The sequence below is a fragment of the Elephas maximus genome, chromosome 26 (assembly GCF_024166365.1).
Source record: "Elephas maximus indicus isolate mEleMax1 chromosome 26, mEleMax1 primary haplotype, whole genome shotgun sequence".
Classification (NCBI taxonomy): domain Eukaryota; kingdom Metazoa; phylum Chordata; class Mammalia; order Proboscidea; family Elephantidae; genus Elephas; species Elephas maximus.
The window spans coordinates 25,118,755-25,139,958 of record NC_064844.1 but is presented as its reverse complement, the minus strand read 5'-3'; the positions used below and the strand labels follow the sequence as shown (position 1 = coordinate 25,139,958).

General features: G+C 42.5%; 1 protein-coding gene across 1 annotated transcript in view; it reads left to right on the top strand.

Moving 5' to 3' along the window:
- GALM (galactose mutarotase) overlaps window positions 1-9,286 on the top strand; it is a 68,956-nt gene extending 59,670 nt beyond the window's left edge. The window contains exons 5-7 of the mRNA XM_049870229.1: window positions 6,069-6,210; window positions 8,250-8,424; window positions 9,017-9,286. Of these exons, the coding sequence (XP_049726186.1) occupies window positions 6,069-6,210; window positions 8,250-8,424; window positions 9,017-9,094 (395 nt within the window). The 3' untranslated portion in view covers window positions 9,095-9,286. The remainder of the gene's footprint in view (window positions 1-6,068; window positions 6,211-8,249; window positions 8,425-9,016) is intronic.
- The last annotated feature ends 11,918 nt before the right edge of the window (window positions 9,287-21,204 follow it).

The following is a 21,204-nucleotide window of genomic DNA, read 5'->3' as shown; positions in this document are numbered from 1 at the left end:
GAGCGTGTCAGGATGTGAGGCAGGGAAGATAGATTGAAACCGTTTTTTCTTCTCATTTAGCAAAAATCCATTTTAAAATTACTCTAAGTTTCTGATTTTAAGTGAGGTTTGCCATTCTTGAACTCTTACAATCTCTCTAGTCTCTGCTCTGCGTTACGTGTGTTATCCTGAAAACTGGTCCCTTTATTTATGCATACCATCCTCCTGAAGATTTCCAAGCATATCATTTATCAAATATTTCCATATAATGTATAGCAGCTTCGATTTACAGAGGGAAAAGCCAAAGCAAATATTGATTTGTGAATTGCTCAGTATCAGGTAAACAGACCTGAAATACAACCTAGGTTCTTCCTTCATGAAAATCCCATGGCTTTCTTTGTTCCTTAAATTCTTCTGACCATATTCATACTCTAAGGCAAGTAATTGCTAGTAATTTTGATCAACTTGGGGCAATCATATTACAACTATCATAAGGGTTAGATTTGAATCCAAATGCAGCTTTAAGAAAGAACTAATATCGTGAACACCATAATATATTAGGGAAGAAAGCTTAACATAAATTACCATTAGAATATGGGTTGACAAGATTCAAACTATCCTGAGCCCATGAGAAAAGCTGCTGCTTTTCCCCAGTCTAACTGTTTCTTAAAGATACCCACCAAAAAAACCAAACCAAACCTACTGCTGTTGAGTCGATTCCGACTCAAAGAGACCCACAGAGTTGCCTTTTTTATGTCAGTTTGGGAGGTGGCTGGTCACAGGACAGAGTACTAGGTGGATCACTTCTACCCAGGATTGGTCTTTGGTCATAAAGATCCAAACAATTCACCTCTCATTTCTCTCAGAACTGATCGGGGTTTAGAGAACTGACTCAGAATTCACACAAGGTGGATGGTTTTAAAACAAGCCCTTTCTATTGTCTCTAGCGCCATCTACCGGAAAACAAAAGTGCTTTTTTTTTTTAGGATACCTTCAGTTTAAGGGGAGCCCTGGTGGTGCAGTGGTTAAGAGCTCAGCTGCCAACCAAAAGGTCAGCAGTTGAAATCCACCAGTCACTCCCTGGAAACCCTATCCTATATGGTTGCTATGCATTGGAATCAACCTGGCGGCAATAGGTTTGGTTTTTGGTTTTTGTTTTTCAAGTAGCAAAGAGGCAGTAGAAAAGGAGAAGAAAGGAATTCAGAGTAGCTTCTGTCTAAAAAACAGGATAAAATATATTATATTGAAGTTATATATAAATAGATATCACCACTAAAACAAAAACATAAACCTTCTAAATTGTCAGAAACACGCATAAAAGCAAACAGAAACCATATAGTAATTAAAACACACACACAAAAAAAACTTGAAGTCATAAACACAGATAGCATACCATAAAATATGAGGACAGGACTTAGAACACTTAGAACATTTGTATGTCATATTAATGCCATGAAATACACCTATTAAACAAAGTCTCTCAGATTGAATCCCAAAGCAAAACCTAATAGAATGCTGTGTACAAACCATGTGACTCAAAAAGGTTGAAAATACAAAAACCCTGAAGCAAACCAGGCGAATGCAAATCAAAGGTAGAAGAGGGTCTCATCTTAACATCAGAAAATGCTGATTCAGGACAGAAAGCATTAAATTACACAAAGGAAGCTAGCTTGTAATAATAAAGGATGTAATTCACAATGAAGATTCACAAAAATGACCGTGTCTAAGACTATAAAGAAAACCTCGGCGTATCCAAACCCCCTGAGTGACTGAGTTACTGGGGCTGAGGGCTGGGGACCACGTTTGCAGGGTTCATCTAGGTCAACTGGCACACAAAGTTCACAAAGAAAATGTTCTATGTCCAACTTTGGTGAGTAGCGTCTGGGGTCTTAAAAGCTTGTGAGTGGCCATCTAAGATACATCTACTGGCCCCATCACATCCGGAGCAAAGCAGAATGAAGGAAACCAATGACACAAGGGAAAGATTAGTCCAAAGGACTAATGGACCAAAGTTGCACAGCCTCCATCGGCCTGAACCCAGAAGAACTAGATGGTGCCCTGCTACCGCCACTAACCGCTCTGACAGGGATCACAATAGAGGGTCCTGGACAGAGTGGGAGAAAAATGTAGAACAAAATTCATAAAAAAAAGACCAGACTTACTGGTCTGACAGAGACTGGAAGAACCCCCAAGACTGTGGCCCCCATACACCCTTTTAACTCAGAACTGAAGCCACTCCTGAAGTCCAACCTTCAGCCAAAGATTAGACAAGTCCATAAAACAAAACAGTAAAGAAAAAAAAGATTAAAAAACTCTTTAAAACAATAAAAAAAGAAAAAAAAACCTTGGGCGATTCCATAAAATATAAATAATATAGCTAACACTGACCTAGAAGTTTTTTAACTCCTAAATAATTCTTGGATTAAAAGGAAATCAAACCCCAGAACAAGGAGTATCCAGGAGATAACTATAATGGAAACTTCACATGTGATACAGCTAAAGTGTTGCTCAGAAGAAAATCTTAATTCTAAATAATTAGTAATCAAGAAAGTGTGAAAATAAATGAATTAGGCATTTGAAAAAGAGTAACAAAATAAACCCAAAAGAACAAAAGAAAAAAATTAATAAAAATAAAAGCAGAAAATTTGATTTTGAAAAGAAGCAGGGAAAAGTAATACCAATAAATAATTCAAAGAGCTGCTTTTTTGGAAGGAAAAATAGAACAAAAAAATAGATCAGTCATTAGCTAAGCTACTAAATATAGAAAATAAGAAATGAGCATAGGGAAATAACCACAGCCAGATGAAATTAAAAGGAACATAAATGATTTATTTGCTCAACTTTTTATAAATAAATGTGAAACTAATATAGATGAACTGGATAATTTTCTAGAAAAATATAAAATTATAAATGTGGCCCTTGAAATGTAGAATGGATAAATTGTCACAGAAAAAACAGAGAAAAACAGGAGTGTATATAGAGTTGTCTAATAAAATGCCTCAGAATAAATTCAGCAACAATTTCCAAGATACATTGAGTGAAAAGAGCAAGGTGCAAACTGGTGCACCATATTTATGTATGAGTGTGCATTTATTTTCTTTTATTGTACTTTATGAGTGTGCATGTAGATGCTTGGATATACTTGGACTATCTGGAAGAGTGTGTGAGAAACCAGGAAGGAAAACACAGTGGTTGCTTCTGGTTGTTTCTGAAGGAAATGGGATATGTGGGGAACAAAGATGAGAGAAATTCTTTTAATTATACAGTATTTTGTAACTTTTACATTTGTTATCTTTTAAATTGATGGCTGGTGGTGGGGTGTGCCCTCCAGTAAATTCCGACTCATAGCGACCCTATATGACAGAGCAGAGCTGCTTCATAGGGTTTCCTAGGATATAGTCTTTATGGGAGCAGATCGCCGGGTCTGTTCCCCTGTGGAGCCTCTGGTGGGTTCAAACCACCAAGGTTTGGTTAGCAGCTGCGCACTTAACCGTTGTTTCATCAGGGCTTCCGTTAAATTGATTACATGGGCAAACATTAAAACCAGTTGCCATGGCGTCAGTGCCTACTCATGACTACCCCATGTGTATCAGAGTAACAGGGCTCCATAGGGTTTTCAATGGCTCTTTTTTTGGAAAATAGATCACCAGGCCTTTCTTCTGAGGTGCCTCTGGGTGGACTCAAACCACCAGCCTTTCAGTTAGCAGCCGAGTTAGCCATAGGTACCACCCAGGGACTGTCATGCAAATACTGCCTATTCAAAAATTATTTTTTTGTAAAAGAGGAGCCAGGGCCAGGGAAATAGATGCTCTTAAATAATGTTTCAAAAAGGATGCTATTTAATTTTTCCTAAAGCCGACTCTGGTAAAAGGATTCTTTTGTGCTTCCCAAAGTCCCGTGATTGAGCCATGGATACCTGGACTCCAGGACGGTGTCACCCAGGTCACAGTGTCTTGCTTGGGCACTTTGTACCGCAAGGACCCTGACAGCTCTGTGTGAGCTCCAGGACCCTAGTCCTCAAATGCCATGAAGGCATCAGTTATGAAAGGAGCTCTGAGTTTAAGAAAAGGATGCCTGTTTTATCTAAAGACAGATTTGTGTTTCCTCTCAGTATTTAGGAACTCACAAAACCCAAACTAAATGCTTTAAATGGCTAACAGTCGGTTGGTTCTCCTTTTATTTAATTCTTTTAACAGTCAAGTACAAGTTCCTGATTTTTCTTAGCTTCCTGAGACTTCAGTCCCACTTTGCATGCTATCTCTCTCTCTTAAAAATAATAGAAACCAAGTTCCTAAAATATCTATATGTGACCACATAAAAGAAAAAAGTAATTCTCACCCTAAATGAGTATGTTAAACACTGTAAGTTTGTACTACCTTAAAAATACATGATACGGTTCTGGAACAGGAAAGAAACTTTAAAAAGGACTGAACTGTATCATCATTTAAGGCTTTAAAATGGAGCCTTTTTCTTCTTCCTCCCTCAAGAAGAGTGATTCCATTTCACCTCACCTCTTTTGGCCTGTTGCAGAGGAGCCAGGGAGCTTTTGAACCTGATGCAAAATTCTAGGATCTGACTGCTCCTATTCTTGGGTAGGCTAGAATTTTAGGAGGGTGGGGGTGGACCTTTGCTATCACCTAGTCCTGAGGTTCTTCCAACTGAGTTGCTCAGAGCCTGTACCAGCTTTTAGTTGTTTTATATATTCAGACTGTCTACTGATGAATTCTCTCTCCCCTGAATTTCGGGCTGAAATGACTTCCCAAAACAATGCCAGTTCCCTTTTCTCCCTCAGAGTTCTGATTACTTGCTTAGTGGCTTTGGTAAAGCAGAGGATGCAGCAAACTCTTTGATGTACGTATTTTATTTACTCTAAGGTGCCGTCAATGTAAGGTTCACCATTATTTTACATACCATGAAGAAAGAAAAACCTCTGCCAGGTAAACCATGACAGTTTCAAAGATGTTAAAATATGAAAACGAGTGTCTTCAGTTGATGGAATACCATACATCAGCACAACAGGTTGTTGTTTAGGAACACGTTATGTGGGTCTCAGTTTCCTCATCGGTCTGTTACATGAGCGGTTTGGACCAGAGGAGCTCTGAGAACCCTTCCATCCCAACACCCTTGAGTTCTGTGACACTATGAAGGGATGTGCCCGTTGGGGCAGTGGCTGTGTGATGACTGTCAGAACAGGATCCCTGTCCAGGCTCCTTCTGTGCTTTGCCCTGTAAAAGTTGAGGGTCCCTACGCTGCAGTATCCTCTCTCAGGGCTCACCACCCACCCACATCATTGTGAAGAGGCTCAAGGACAAAAATATATTACACCCAGAGCTTGAAGAATCTAATCTGGCTTAGAGCCAAGGAAGCAGTGACTGCCTGAGTACAACTCCTTCAGGAATCACTCCTGGAGATGCAAAGCTTTCATTCAAAGGATTGAATCTGAAATTGGCATATAGTTTGATGGCCATATATCCCAGTTTGCCCTGGGCTTTCCCAGTTAACCCATTTGTCCCAGTGTTATTATGACTAGCTCCCAACACCCTTTGGACAGTGTCTACAGGCTGATCAGGGAGATGACTGGAGCCAGAGTGGTTGCCAATATACCTTTGGCCCAAAGTGGTTTGAGAATCTAACATCAGAGACTTCGTTAGTGTCTGGTTAGCCACTGCAGGTACTAATACTTGGTTATGAGCCCTGGGATATTGCAGCACTAAACAAGAAATGTCAACAAGATGAATGACTATTTTATTTACGTACAGTAAGATGTGAGAACAACCATCACCCTTTATCCAACTTAGCCCTGAATGGAGATTCTGTGTTTCCTCTATTTTTTGTACATCTTCACACTTAAATTATTCTTAAATTAGAATACATGGTACAGGTACTGCATCTTGCAATCAGTAGCACCTTATAATGAAAGAAATCCAGTAGTTTATTCTCCTTCGTAGCATCTTGGGATCTAGGCCCCCATCTCCTTTAAAAATTGAAATGACAGCCGAGACAGTAGAATCAGTGGGTCTTTAGGACATTGTGTATGAAAATTTGATATGTGTATTTATCAGCTTCTTTTTTCTGCCTCTTTACTCCAGGAGAAGTTGCTCCAGTGCAAGGAACTGCATTTGACCTGAGGAAGCCAGTGGAGCTTGGAAAACACCTGCAAGAGTCCCACATCGATGGCTTTGACCACAATTTCTGTCTGAAGAGATCTAAAGAAAAGCAGTTTTGTGCAAGGTCAGGTCCTTTTCATTTACTGTCTCTGTAGGGAATAGACACCAAGGCCTAATTGAGGAGCTTTTCCTCTGGCCGTATCAGTACCATTTACCTTGCTGCTGCTGTTGTTTGTTGCTGTCAAGTCGATTCCGGCTCATGGCAGCCCCATGTGTGCAGAGTAGAACCGTGCTACGTATGCAAGGCTGTGACCTTTAGGAAGCAGATCGCCAGGGCTCTTCCCAGGCGCCTCTGGGTGGGTGCAATCTGCCAATCTTTTGGCTTTAGTTGAGCACTTAACGTTTGCTCCGCCCAGCCCACCACATCCCTACCTTCCCCCGCCCTCGCCATGCTGTTACTCCTATGCCTCCTGCGTGGATTCCCTTCTCTGCTCTCTGTCTCCCATCTCTACCTGTTCTTTAAGGCCCATTTTCTGTTAAAAGTCCTAATTCCCCCTGGTGGAAGCCACCTCTGCCTTGCTTGAACCCCCAGAGCCTTTTGTGGTTTCCTGAGTTGTGATTTGTGTCCTGTCTACTTCCCTGGAGAGCTGGAGGCTGTGCTCCCCCCATACAGCACTCACCACAGCCAGCCTCGATTGATAGGCCTTTGTACTGCACACTCTCACCGTCTCACTAAACTACAAGTGCCCCATGCTGTTTCCTCTTTGTGAATTCCGACCTCTGTCCTAACACCAGTACCATGCTTGGCGCTAGCAAACAATAAATGTTTGTTGAACGAATGGATTTTAAATACAGCAGAGAAAACGAATTCAAATTCGAGCCCCAACACCAAGGCCCCAGCCCATCCAGGCTCTGTTTCTCCAGTTCTAGCCCACTTTCTTCCTTAGTCACCTTTGTGTCCTCACTGTCCCCACCTGAGGGCACCCTCCTGCCTTCTCTCCTTTTACTTAAATCCTGGACCTTTTTCTGCAGCATGTTCCCCTGAATCTCTTGGTTGACAACACATTGTGGGGATATTTTAACTGTTTCGTGTGTGTGTTTTGCCTCTTGGTGAGATGGTAAGACTCCCGTCATTTCTTTATATCATTTCAACACCAAGTACAGTGCTGGGCAACGTCTCACCTCTGTAGAGGCTTTATTTTATTTCATTTTAAAAAAGGAAACGGTGAATCTTGTGGAAACCCATAGCAGGACTGTTCTAGGCAGAGGTCTAACTAAAAGCAGCCTGCTCAAGCTGCAAGGAGGCAAACAGTTTACTTTAGGAAAAGCGTCTCTTCTGTTTCATAAAGCAGGCCACACAGAGAGCTCCGGCTCTTTATAAGAACCCCCAGCCCCTCCAGGACCCTAGAGCTGCCTCTCTCCAACCTGGCCACCCCGCACCACCCCCATCTGGCTGGGGAGATTTTTTCGCTCTTCCCAAAGCCAAGATCAGAGTGAGAAGGTGCTATTGAGGATCATCAAAACCAGCTGCTCATGCTGCACCTGGGAGGCTGTGAGAACCCTCCGTGCCTCACCTGGGAGGCTGTGAGAACCCTCCGTGCCACACCTGGGAGGCTGTGAGAACCCTCCGTGCCTCTCCTGGGAGGCTGTGAGAACCCTCCGTGCCTCACCTGGGAGGCTGTGGGAACCCTCCGTGCCTCACCTGGGAGGCTGTGGGAACCCTCCGTGCCTCACCTGGGAGGCTGTGGGAACCCTCCGTGCCTCACCTGGGAGGCTGTGGGAACCCTCCGTGCCTCACCTGGGAGGCTGTGGGAACCCTCCGTGCCTCACCTGGGAGGCTGTGGGAACCCTCCGTGCCTCACCTGGGAGGCTGTGGGAACCCTCCGTGCCACACCTGGGAGGCTGTGGGAACCCTCCGTGCCACACCTGGGAGGCTGTGGGAACCCTCCGTGCCACACCTGGGAGGCTGTGGGAACCCTCCGTGCCACACCTGGGAGGCTGTGAGAATCCTCCGTCACGCTCTTCTTCCCTTTGTCTTCTCCTTACGCCTTGTCCCTGCGCCATGGCTGGCCCTGGTTCCTGTCTCACAGCTGCTTCCCGGCTTCTACCCTCCCTGCCTGCTTTTCTGCCCTGGACTCACCGGCCGTTTGGCTTCATCCTCAGGGTCCGTCATGCTGGAAGCGGGCAGGTACTGGAAGTGTACACCACCCAGCCTGGTGTCCAGTTTTACACGGGCAACTTTCTGGATGGCACGATCAAGGGGAAGAGTGGAGCAGTCTACCCCAAGCACTCTGGTTTCTGCCTTGAGACCCAGAACTGGCCCAATGCAGTCAATCAGGTAAAGCCGCAGGCTGCCTCGTCAGAGTGGTGGTGTGTCCAAGGCCACACTGTACCACAGTGGTCACGACGCTCAAGCCAGTTCCCTAGGATTCTAAAATTCATGTTTGTTCTCCTAAGACATGATAAATACAGGAAGACCCTAGCCAAGTTAAAAAACAAAAAAACAAATTTTGCACTTCAAAGCCTGTATTCAGTTTGTTTCCATTCATCAATACCTAGTCATTTTCTGCACCCACACTTTCCTGTTTGCTCCCTCAAAACTCTCCTAGCTATTGACTGGAGTAATGCTCCACAGAGTGCCAGTCCATGATGAGCTCGCACCAGAATGTAAATCAACACACTGCTTCCTTTAACAAATAGTCTTGCTTCCCCGCTGCCCTAGTGTAGCTGATTTTCATTCTGGCTCAAGCTCTTTATCTCATTGCAAACCAATAATAAATAGCCCCTGCACTGGCAACTGGTCTATAGAATACTGATCTAACACTGGTCTAGAATCCAGTCCAGTCCAGAAGCATGTCTTGAATTCCTGAATGGGTGATGGTGCAACCTGGGCTGGCAGGGTATAACCGATGTTGTTTTCCCCTTCACAGCCCCACTTCCCTCCTGTGCTGCTGAGACCTGGTGAGGAGTATGACCACACCACCTGGTTCAACTTTTCTGTGGCTTAAGGAAGTGTGAAGTCATGACTTGTAACAGGACCGACAGGAACTTCCACAGCACCCTGTTTCCTATCCAGAAATGAGGCAAAGATTTAGAGGCTTTAAAAGTGATCCTGTGAATTAAAATCATATAAATGGTAGCTGTCATGATAATCAGTCTGAATACTGGTTTCCTAGGAGCTTTTCCAATGGCTGGCTCCCTGCCATGTCTAATGACCAGCTCTATTCTCTGTGTAGTTCAAAGGACAAGGGAACTCAACTGCCAGTGTCACCATTTAAGCCCTAACCTGAACACAGAAGTGGTACCAAGGACCCTCAAGCTCAGAGGCAGTGGTGCCTGGTCAGCTGTTGTTGGCTCCATCATTTCACCCTGCCCCTTTCTTTTCTGCTTTTTACTGTCCCTTTCTTCTTTCCTACTGTCTCACTCCTTTTCTTTTTCGTCTTCCTCTACCTCAAACAGCACATTCGGGTTTTCAAACGTGACATCAGCCCATTCAGCATGCTGGCAGATGGAACGCTCTGCCTCTAGCTCTGATGGAAGGATGAGGTCTCCGAGGCTGAGAGAGGTTAAGCGACATACCTATAGGCACCCAGCTGGTAAAATTTTTGGCCAGAACTTGAGTTCAGGTCATGTGGACTCAAGTTCCTTCTTTTCCTGCTCCTCCACCTTGGTCTGCACTGAGGGCCAAAGGGGGATCTTACCCTTGCTGTGGTGATTAGAGCCAGCCGTTCTTCCCAGATTCACTGTTATGAGAAGCAATAGGTTGAGTTTAACTGTCTGTTAGTCCTGGAGATGGTTTAACTTAAAGTAGAAAATCAAATTATGGAGAATCTGTCATTTAGACTTTCTGCCTTTGAGATTACCTGAGAAAGCCCAGCCGAGCACAGGCATGGGAAGAAAAGGAGACATTGGAGATAGGAGCCATGCTAGTGTGAGGGGCACACCTTGCCTTGTGATGGGCAGTGAGGATTACACATTGCCCTGGGAGCAGGTGTCATATAGACGAGGCTGGGGGCACTCTCCTTTCCTGGACAATTAATCAGTGATGGGTCTGGGTTGGTGATTTTTAAGGAAATGTTTTATGCTATCATGTACTATCAATCAGTTCAAATAAATCCAAAATCTGCACCTCAGAAGACTCCAATTCCTTGACTCATTTTAAACCTGTCAGTCGTTGGTCTTTGGGAAATGGACCGAGTACAGTGTGTTCTGGATTCTACTGTGCTTTCCAGCATTTTCCTATAAGTCCCCTCGGCCTGCCTTACCTTCCCATACTTCCTCTTGTTGTTGTGTGCCGTCAATTCCAACTCATAGCAACCCTATAGGACAGAATACAACTGTCCCATAGGGTTTCCAAGGAGTGGCTGGTGGATTCAGACTCCCGACCTTTTGATTAGCACACGAATGCTTAACCACTGTGCCACCAGGGCTCCAAAACCGTACCCATTACCGTGGAGTTGATTCCGACTCATATCCAATAATAAACCAAAGATACTGATGCTTTTTAATTAATTTCAGTGTGGATTTTGAGCACTTGCTGTGTTCACAGTAATCTGCTAGCTCTGTTCAGGTATTCGAGACATGATGTGTAATATGTAGCACCTTCCCTCAGAATCTCAGTCTCTCTGAGGGAGACAAGACTAACAGCTGTTTTAACAGGTGATGCAGAATTGCACCAGGATAGAGCTGGAAGTCCTGAGCCTAACATTGGCATGCCATTGACTACACGGAAACCTTGGGCAAACAATCTAAATGCACTTAGCCTCAGTTCTCTCACCTATAAAACAAAAGGGGTGGCCTTTAATTACCTGGAAGATGAGTAAATGTCTGCAGGGCTAGAACTAAAGCTAGGCCACCGGTCACGTTCTTTTCTCTTTCCTCCCTGTGGCTCTGATGAAACACCTGAAGAGGTGGACAGTGAACGCTCACGCCGGCCAGAGATGGAGCTGTAGAACTGCTTCTCTTCCCCGCAGGGTTTGAGCAGGAGACTGACTAGATGACTGCTCAGAGCCCTGAACATGTGTACTTCCACCACACACCCCTCTCCTGGACAACTGAATTCTTACTCCATTATCACCTTGCCAGGGTCCTCCTCCATTAATAGCTCATTCCTACTTCATGACAGTGATTGCCTTGAACGCGTTATTTCGTTTGACCCTAACAACCCTTATAATTTAGGTGGTGAAGTACTCATTAAAAAGGTCACTGGCCAGAGAAAGTAACAATGTAAAAAGTGTCAAATGTAGAACACAACCCCCCATATCCTTTGATAAGAAGCCCAATGTACGTTCCATTGCACCATACTCAGTCTCTTTTTTCCTTTCATAGACGGAAAATCTAAGATAACATAGTGTTGCTACTTGGAGAAGTTGTACTCAATCGCCATCAGTAGGCAAAGTAAATTAATACAGCTTTTTTTGGAGGGAAATTTGGCAGAATCTATCACTATTGGTGAACACGTAAAATCCATGACCTGGCAGAATTCCACTTCTAGAAATCTGTTCTATAGACATACTAGCATAAATGCATAAAAAAACATTCAAATGGTTGTTCAACCTAATTTTTAATGAAAAACTGGAAAATTGCCTAATGCCATCAATACAGGAATGGGTAAGTGATGATCCATGCAATGGGATGCTATGTAGCAATTAAGAAGATCAAATAATACAGACAGGATCCTGCTTTTGTAAAAACACTTGTATTTGTAAAATCTGAAAGAGTACACCAAATTATCAGAAGAGGTGACCTCTAGAAAATAGTTTGGAGAGGAAGGAGGACTTTCACTTTTTACTTTATTGGTATTGTTAAAATTGTCAAAGACAAGCATCGTCCTTTTATAATTAAAAACAAGTTTAAGTCACCAAAATGAGGATGTGGGGGAGTGAGTCAATTTCATCTTTAGTAATTTCAAACTTACAGAAAAATTGGAAAAACCTCTTAGACCCTTCACGCAGAGATCCCAGTTAAATTCAACTCCCTCAATAATGTCCTTCAGAGCCAAAGGATCCAATCCAGGATCACGAATTGTACTTAGCCTCTTCAGTGTCCTTCAGTCTGGCACAATTAATTCCTCAGTCCTCCCTTGACTTTTATGATCTTAATATTTTTGAGGATTGCAGGAAAGTTGTTTTGTAGGGCATCCCTCCAATGGGATTTGTCTCATGTTTCTTCATGATTAGATTCATGATGTATGTTTTTAGCAGGAGTATCAGAGAAATGTTTTGCTCTCCACACTGCCACCATCAGATGGTGCATAAGTCTGTCCAATCGCTGGTGAGGATGACTTTGTTCCTTGGAGTAAGGTGCTGTCTGCCAGATTTCTCCCAGGGGCTCACAGGTGAAATATTAATTCAGTCACTGACTAGTCTGAATGCTTTGTTAGAATTGCTCAATGCACCATAACAGTATTCAGGAAACCCCAGGGAAGAAAAAAGAAAGACGAAAGATATTGACTTATTCACAAGGAAACCTAACAGTGAAAAATTAGTTCTCATTTTGATGGCCTCTAGGTTTGAGAATGTATTTATCACCCAAATACTCTGTTTTCCTGTGTTCTAAAAAAAGAACGGTTTTTATAATAAGCCAAGTCTATAGTAGCCCAAGTAAAGATATGCACCTTTAGGGCAGCTGAAAGAAGTTACTGGTATTTTCATCTTATATTTATGAAAGACAGTAAAAAGTTTGATTGTCAAACCATAAATCTGATGAAAGTAAAAATAAATTTAGAGAAATCAGTCTTTTGTGGAAGCAACCACCTTATCCTTTTTCATGAAACATACACAAGCAAAAGAACTTTGATTTTTTTGAGAAAAGACCTTCTACATAGAATTATGAGACATGTAGAGCGTGACAATATGTAAGTACAATTGTAGTATTTTACAAATTTATGATGAAATCACTGAAGGTCTAAGCAAGGAAAAGTTTTAGTCTGACTACTGAATACTTTTAGTTTAGTGAGATGGTGAAAACAAAAATGGTATTCAATATAAAAAAGATTAACTACAGAATTATTAAAGCCTTGTTGAAAGTGCAAGTATCTATTAAAATGCAACCCCTCCCAAGAATAAAGGCTCCAGGCCCCAGAAGTCCCACCCCAAACACTCCCACAATACTAGCCCCTCATAGGTGAGCATATTCCTACATCAGTCTCAAATTCATAAGTCCCAAATTCTTAATGCCCTTAAGATTCTGAAACTTGCTTTTGAATGTCAAGTAGCTAAAGTGAAAAGAAACGACGTAAAAGAGCTGAACAGAAGATTTCAAAGGGCGGCGCGAGAAGACGAAGTATTACAAAGACATATGCAAAGAACTGCAGTTAAAAAACCAAAACGGGAAGAACATGCACCACATTTCTCAAGCTGAAAGAACTGAAGAAAAATTTCAAGCCTCGAGTTGGCAATAGTGAAGGATTCTTTGGGCAAAATACTGAACGACACAGGAAGCATCACAAGAAGATGAAAGGAATGTTGTTGTTAGGTGCTGTCGAGTCGATTCCGACTCACAGCGACCCTATGCACAACAGAACAAAACACTGCCCAGTCCTGCACCATCCTCAGAATCGTTACGCTTGAGCTCACTGTTGCAGCCACTGTGTCAATCCACCTCATTCAGGGTCTTCCTCTTTTCCGCTGACCCTGTACTCTGCCAAGCATGATGTCCTTCTCCAGGGACTGATCCCTCCTGACAACATGTCCAAAGTATGTAAGACGCAGTCCCACCATCCTTGCCTCTAAGGAGCATTCTGGCCGCACTTCTTCCAATACAGATTTGTTCGTTCTTTTTGCAGTCCACGGTATATTCAATATTCTTCGCCAACACAATTCAAAGGCATCAACTCTTCTTCGGTCTTCCTTATTCATTGTTCAGCTTTCACATGCATATGATGTGATTGAAAATACCATGGCTTGGGTCAGGTGCACCTTAGTCTTCAGGGCGACATCTTTGCTCTTCAACACGTTGAAGAGATCCTTTGCAGCAGATTTGCCCAATGCAATGAGTCTTTTGATTTCTTGACTGCTGCTTCCATGGCTGTTGATTGTGGATCCAAGTAAAATGAAATCCTTGACAACTTCAGTCTTTTCTCCATTTATCATAATGTTGCTCATTGCTCCAGCTGTGAGGATTTTAATTTTCTTTATGTTGAGGTGCGGTCCATACTGAAGGCTGTGGTCTTTGATCTTCAATAGTAAGTGCTTCAAGTCCTCTTCACTTTCAGCAAGCAAAGTTGCATCATCTGCATAACGCAGCCTATTAATGAGTCTTCCTCCAATCCTGATGCCCCATTCTTCAATTGTCCAGCTTCTCCTATTATTTGTTCAGCATACAGATTAAATAGGTATGGTGAAAGAATACAACCCTGACGCACACCCTTTCTGTCTTTAAACCAATCAGTATCCCCTTGTTCTGTCTGAACAACTGCCTCTTGATCTATGTAAAGGTTCCTCATGAGCACAATTAAGTGTTCTGGAATTCCCATTCTTCGCAATGTTACCCATAGTTTGTTATGATCCGCAGAGTCGAATGCCTTTGCATAGTCAATAAAACACAGGTAAACATCCTTCTGGTATTCTCTGCTTTCTGCCAGGATCCATCTGACATCAGCAATGATATCCCTGGTTCCACGTCCTCTTCTGAAACCGGCCTCAATTTCTGGCAGTTCCCTGTCGATATACTGCTGCAGCCGTTTTTGAATGATCTTCAGCAAAATTTTGATTGTTTGTGATATTAATGATATTGTTCTATAATTTCCACATTCAGTTGGATCACCTTTCTTGGGAACAGGCATAAATATGGATCTCTTCCAGTCAGTTGGCCAGGAAGCTGTCTTCCATATTTCTTGGCATAGACAAGTGAGCACCTCCAGCGCTGCATCTGTTTGTTGAAACATCTCAATTGATATTCCATCAATTCCTGGAGCCTTGTGTTTCGCCAATGCCTTCAGAGCAGCTTGGACTTCTTTCTTCAGTACCATCGGTTCCTGATCATATGCCACCTCTTGAAATGGTTGAATGTTGACTAACTCTTTTGGGTATAATGACTGTGTATTCCTTCCATCTTCTTTTGATGCTTCCTGCGTCATTTAATATTTTCCCTGTGGAATCCTTCACTACTGCAACTCGAGGCTTGAATTTTTTCTTCAGTTCTTTCAGCTTGAGAAACGCCAAGCGTGTTCTTCCCTTTTGGTTTTCCATCTCCAACTCTTTGCACATGTCATTATAATACTTTGTCTTCTCGAGCCGCCCTTTGAAATCTTCTGTTCAGTTCTTTTGCTTCATCAATTCTTCCTTTTGCTTTAGCTGCTCGACTCTCAAGAGCAAGTTTGAGTCTCCTCTGACATCCATCTTGGTCTTTTCTTTCTTTCCTGTCTTTTCAGTGACCTCTTGCTATCTTCACATATGATGTCCTCGACGTCATTCCACAACTCATCTGGTCACTAGTGTTCCAGATGAAAGGAACAAGGCTCAAGGAACTGAAGGAGTACCAATTTCAATTGGTATGATGAAAGGAATACCGTACCAAAATGAATTGGTCGATGTTCAATCATTTCAGGAGGTAGCATATGATCAAGAATCGATGGTACAGAAGGAAGAAGTCCAAGCTGCACTGAAGACACTGGCAAAAAACGAGGCTCAAGGAACTGAAGGAATACCAGTTGAAATGTTTCAACAAATAGATGCAGCACTGGGGTGCTCACTTGTTTATGCCAAGAAATGTGGAAGACAGCTACCTGGCCAACCAACTGGAAGAGATCCATGTTTATGCCCACTCCAAAAAAAGGTGATCCAACAAAATGCGGAAATTATCAAACAATATCATTAATACCATACACAAGTAAAATTTTGCTGAAGATCATTCAAAAGTGGTTGCAGCGGTACATCAACAGCGAACCGCCAGAAATTCAAGCCGGATTCAGAAGGGGACGTGGAACCAGGGATATCATTGCTGATGTCTGATGGATCCTGGCAGAAAGCAGAGAATACCAGAAGGATGATTACCTGTGTTTTATTGACTATGCAAAGTATTCATCTACGTTGTCATAACAAATTATGGGTAACGTGAAGAATGGGAATTCCGGAACACTTAAATTTGCCCATGAGCCATCTGTACATAGATCAAGAGGCAGTTATTGGAACAGAACAAGGGGATACTGCATGGTTTAAAGTTAGGAAAGGTGTGTGTCAGGGTTGTATCCTTTCGCCGTACTTATTCAATCAGTATGCTGAGCAAATAATCTGAGAAGCTGGACTATATGAAGAACAAGGCATCAGGACTGGTGGAAGACTCATTAACAACCTGTGTTATGCAGATGACACAATCTTGCTTGTGGAAAGTGAAGAGGATTTGAAGCACTTACTAATGAAAATCAAAGACCACAGCCTTCAGTATGGAATACACCTCAACATAAAAAAAACAAAAATCCTCACAACTATACCAATAAGCAACATCATGACAAATGAAGATTGAAGCTGTCAAGAATTTCATTTTACTTGGATCCACAATTAACAGCTATGGAAGCAGCAGTCAAGAAATCAAATGACGTATTGCCCTAGACAAACCTGCTGCAAAAAATCTCTTTAAAGTGTTACAAAGCAAAGATGTCACTTTAAAGACTAAGGTGTGCCTGACCCAAGCCATAATGTTTTCAATCACCCCATATGCATGCAAAAGCTAGGCAGTGAATAAGGAAGACTGAAGAAGAATTGATGCCTTTGAGTTATGGTGTTGGCGAACAATGTTGAATATACCACAGACTGAAACCCTGCTGGTGTAGTGGTTAAGAGCTATGGATGCTAACCAAAAGGTCAGCAGCTGGAATCCATCAGGCGCTCCTTGGAAACCCTATTGGGCAGTACTAATCTGACAGGGTTGTGATTCAAAATTGACTCGATGGCAATGGGTTTGGTTTGTTTTGGCAAAAAGAAACAAACAGATCACCTTGGAAAAAATACAGCCAGAATGCTCCTCAGAAGCAAAGCTGACAAGACTTTAGCTCATGTATTTTGGACATGTTATCAGGAGGGACCAGTCCCTGGAGGACATCATGCTTGGTAGGTCAGTGAACGACAGGAAGATCCTCAATGAGATGGACTGACACAGTGAGGTCAGTGAATAACAGGAAGACCCTTGATGAGATAGACTGACACAGTGGCTGCCATAATGTGCTCAAGCAAAACAACGATCACGAAGATAGCACAGGACCGGGCAGTGTTTCACTGTTTTACAGAGTCGCTGTGAGTTGGAACCAACTGGACAGCACCTAATGGTTACAACAATGAATTCTTTTCATTAGTTGTGGTGTTTTCATTTTCCCAATTCCCACTCATCTGCACAAGACAGTATTTTTAAAACTGCAAAAAAAAAAAAAAAAACTGCTTTAAAAAGATGGCATGCTGAAGAGGTTGAGCTGTTGTGATCCTTAGGTGACAGATGACAGTCCAATTCTGGAGACTAAATGGTAGTGTCAAAACATAATGGATGGTCTATGAAAACATAAAGGACTACCAGCACAGAGCAGGAGGGAAGCACAGTATGTACTCTGGTCCCTGGTCAGTTCCTGTTATCATTCCTAACCATTTTAAACAGCGAGATTACCAGTTTGCAACAGGCTATTTGGACAGTTTTGACAGGAGTGCAGTCCTTTTCCAATTGAGGCATTTTTCTTCTTCCTCTAAGTCCCAACTTCTCCAATTCAGATACCCAAATCATAATTATAGATTTAAGTGCTTTATGATCTATAGATTTAATGCAATTCCAATCCAAATTCCAATGACATTCTTTAATGAGATGGAGAAACAAATCACCAACTTCATATGGAAGGGAAGAGGCACCAGATAAGGAAGCATTACTGAAAAAGAAGAACAAAGTAGGAGGCCTCACTCTACCTGATTTTAAAACCTATTATACCACCACAGTAGTCAAAACAGCCTGGTACTGGTACAACAACAGATACATGGACCAATGGAACAGAATTGAGAATCCAGACATAAATCCATCCACATATGAGCAATTGATACTTGACAAAGGCCCCAAAGCAGTTAAATGGGGAAAAGACAGTCTTTTTAACAAATGGTCCTGGCATAACTGGATATCCATCTACAAAAAAATGAAACAAGACCCATACCTCACTCCATACACAAAAACGGCTCTAAATGGATCAAAGACCTAAATATAAAATGTAAAACTATAAAGATCATGGAAGAAAAAATAGGGACAACCCTAGGAGCCCTAACACATGGCATGAACACTATACAAAACATTACTAACGATACAGAACAAAAACCAGATAACTGGGAGCTCCTAAAAATCAAACACCTATGCTCATCCAAAGACTTCACCAAAAGAGTAAAAAGACTACCTACAAACTAGGAAAAAGTTTTTAGCTATGACATTTCCGATCAGCTTCTGATCTCTAAAATCTACATGATACTGCAAAAAAACAAATAACACAATTAAAAAATGGGCAAAGATATGAACAGGCACTTCACTAAAGAAGATATTCAGGTAGCTACCAGATATATGAGGAAATGCTCACAATCATTCGCCATTAGAGAAATGCAAATGAAAACTACAATGAGATTTCATCTCACTCCAACAAGGCTGGCATTAATCCAAAAAACACAAAATAATAAATGTTGGAGAGGTTGTAGAGACTGGAACACTTATACACTGCTGGTGGGAATGTAACATGATACAACCACTCTGGAAATCGATTTGGCGCTTCCTTAAAAAGCTAGAAGTAGAACTACCATACAGTCCAGCAATCCTACTCCTTGGAATAGATCCAAGAGAAATAAAAGCCTTTAGAGGAACAGATATATGCACACCCATGTTCACTGCTGCACTGGTTACAATACGAAAAAGAAGCAACCAAGATGTCCATCAACAGATGAATGGATAAATTATGGTATATTCACACAATGGAATATTACGCATTGATAAAGAACAGTGATGAACCTGTAAAACATTTCCTAACATGGAGGAATCTGGAAGGCATCATGCTGAATGAAATTAGTCAGTTGCAAAAGGACAAATATTGTATAAGACCACTATTATAAGAACTGGAGAAACAGTTTAAACAGAGAAGGAAATATTCTTTGATGGTTATGAGGGGGGAGGAAGGGTCGGGGAAGGGCATTCACTAATTAGATAGTAGATAAAAACTACTTTAGGTGACAGGAGAGACAACGCACAATACAGGTGAGGTCAGCACAACTGGACTAAGCAAAGACATTTCCTGAATAAACAATGCTTCCAAGGCCAGCGTAGCAGGGGCAGGGGTTTGGGGACCATGGTTTCAGGGGACATCTAAGTCAACTGGCATAATAAAATCTATTAAGAAAACATTCTGCATCCCACTTTGGAGCGTGGCATCTGGGGTCTTAAAACACTAGCAAGCGGCCATCTAAGATGCATCAATTGGTCTCAACCCACCTGGACCAAAGGAGAATGAAGAACACCAAGGACACAAGGTAATTACGAGCCCAAGAGACAGAACCACCACCACCACTGCCGTAGAGTTGATTCTGACTCATAGCAACCCTATAAGACAGAGTAGAACTGCCCCATAGTTTCCGAGGAGGGCCTGGCGGATTCGAACTGCTGACCTGTTGGTTAGCAGCCGTAGCACTTAACCACTACGCCACCAGGGTTCCCAAGAGACAGAAAGGGCCACGCAAACCAGAGACTACATCAGCTTGAGACCAGAAGAACTAGATGGTTCCCAGCTATAACTGATGACTGCCCTGACAGGGAACACAACAGAGAACGCCTGAGGGAGCAGAAGAGCAGTGAAATTCAGACCCTCAAATTCTCGTAAAAAGACCAGACTTAATGGTCTGACTGAGACTAGAAGGACCCCGGTGGTCATGGCCCCCAGACCTTCTGTTGGCCCAGGACAGGAACCATACCCAAAGCCAACTCTTCAGACAGGGATCGGACTGGATAATGGGATGGAGATGGATGCTGGTGAGGAGCGAGCTTCACTGATCAGGTGGACACTTGAGACTATGTTGGCATCTCCTGCCTGGAGGAGAGGTGAGAGGGTAGAGGGGGTTAGAAGCTGGCGAAATGGACACGAATAAAAAGTGGAGGGAGGGAATGGGCTGTCTCAGTAAGGGGAGAGCAACTGGGAGTATATAGCAAGGGGTATATAAGTTTTTTGTGAGAGACTGACTTGATTTGTGAACTTTAACTTTAAAGCACATTAAAAAAAAAAAAAAAAAGATTTAAGTGATTTAAACAACACGTTCTGCTATAGCCAAGTGAGGAGGTAAGCAAAGCAAAACCAAGGATCCAAAAAAAAAAAAAAAAAAAAACCAAAGAAACCTGTTGCCGTCAAGTCAATTCGAACTCACAGCAACCCTATAGGACAGAGTAGAACTGCTCCATAGGATTTCCAAGGAGCACCTGGTGGATTCAAACTGCTGACCTTTATGGTTATCATCCAAACTCTTAACCACTATCCCACCAAGGTTTCCAAAAGCAATGATAAAGCTAAAAAATATTGACAAAAACTATTTTGGTGCTCCAGAAATTGACCAAAGACATACAACAATCTGTGAAGGTTTTATGCTTGGGAAACTGCTGAACTTGAGGTAAAAAGAGTGGGAACCTGGAGCCATTCCCATTTCCTTCCCTTCCCCATATCAGTCATTGCACATGTTCTGTGAAGGCAGGACAGAACAAGAGGAGGAGCCAGCTGCGGTGGTTGAAGAGGAATTCACTCAGTTTGGAGTGGTGGGTGATACTCAGGCCTGAAAGCATCAACAGAAATAATGATCTCGGTGCCAGACAAGCAGGGAGAACCAATGGCTCTACTAGCCTGAAGCTGCAGCTCTGGCTGTAGCAAGCATATTTCTGGCTGATTGAAGGCTGCATATATGCATACCAGAGACCAGAGAAAGTCAGAGCTCCGCGAACACTCTAGCCAACTCTGAGATTGCATGCATATGCGGAGGAGGAGAGACAGGGCTCAGCAAAAAATTAAGAGCCAGTGCAGACTTGAAAATGCCCTGAATGTGGAAGGCATTCCCCTAGACATAGATCTGTCAGCAGAGGGTGTAGAAGTCTGCCTAGTGATTGGCTAACCACTAAGTTATGCAGATAAAAAGCAAACTCC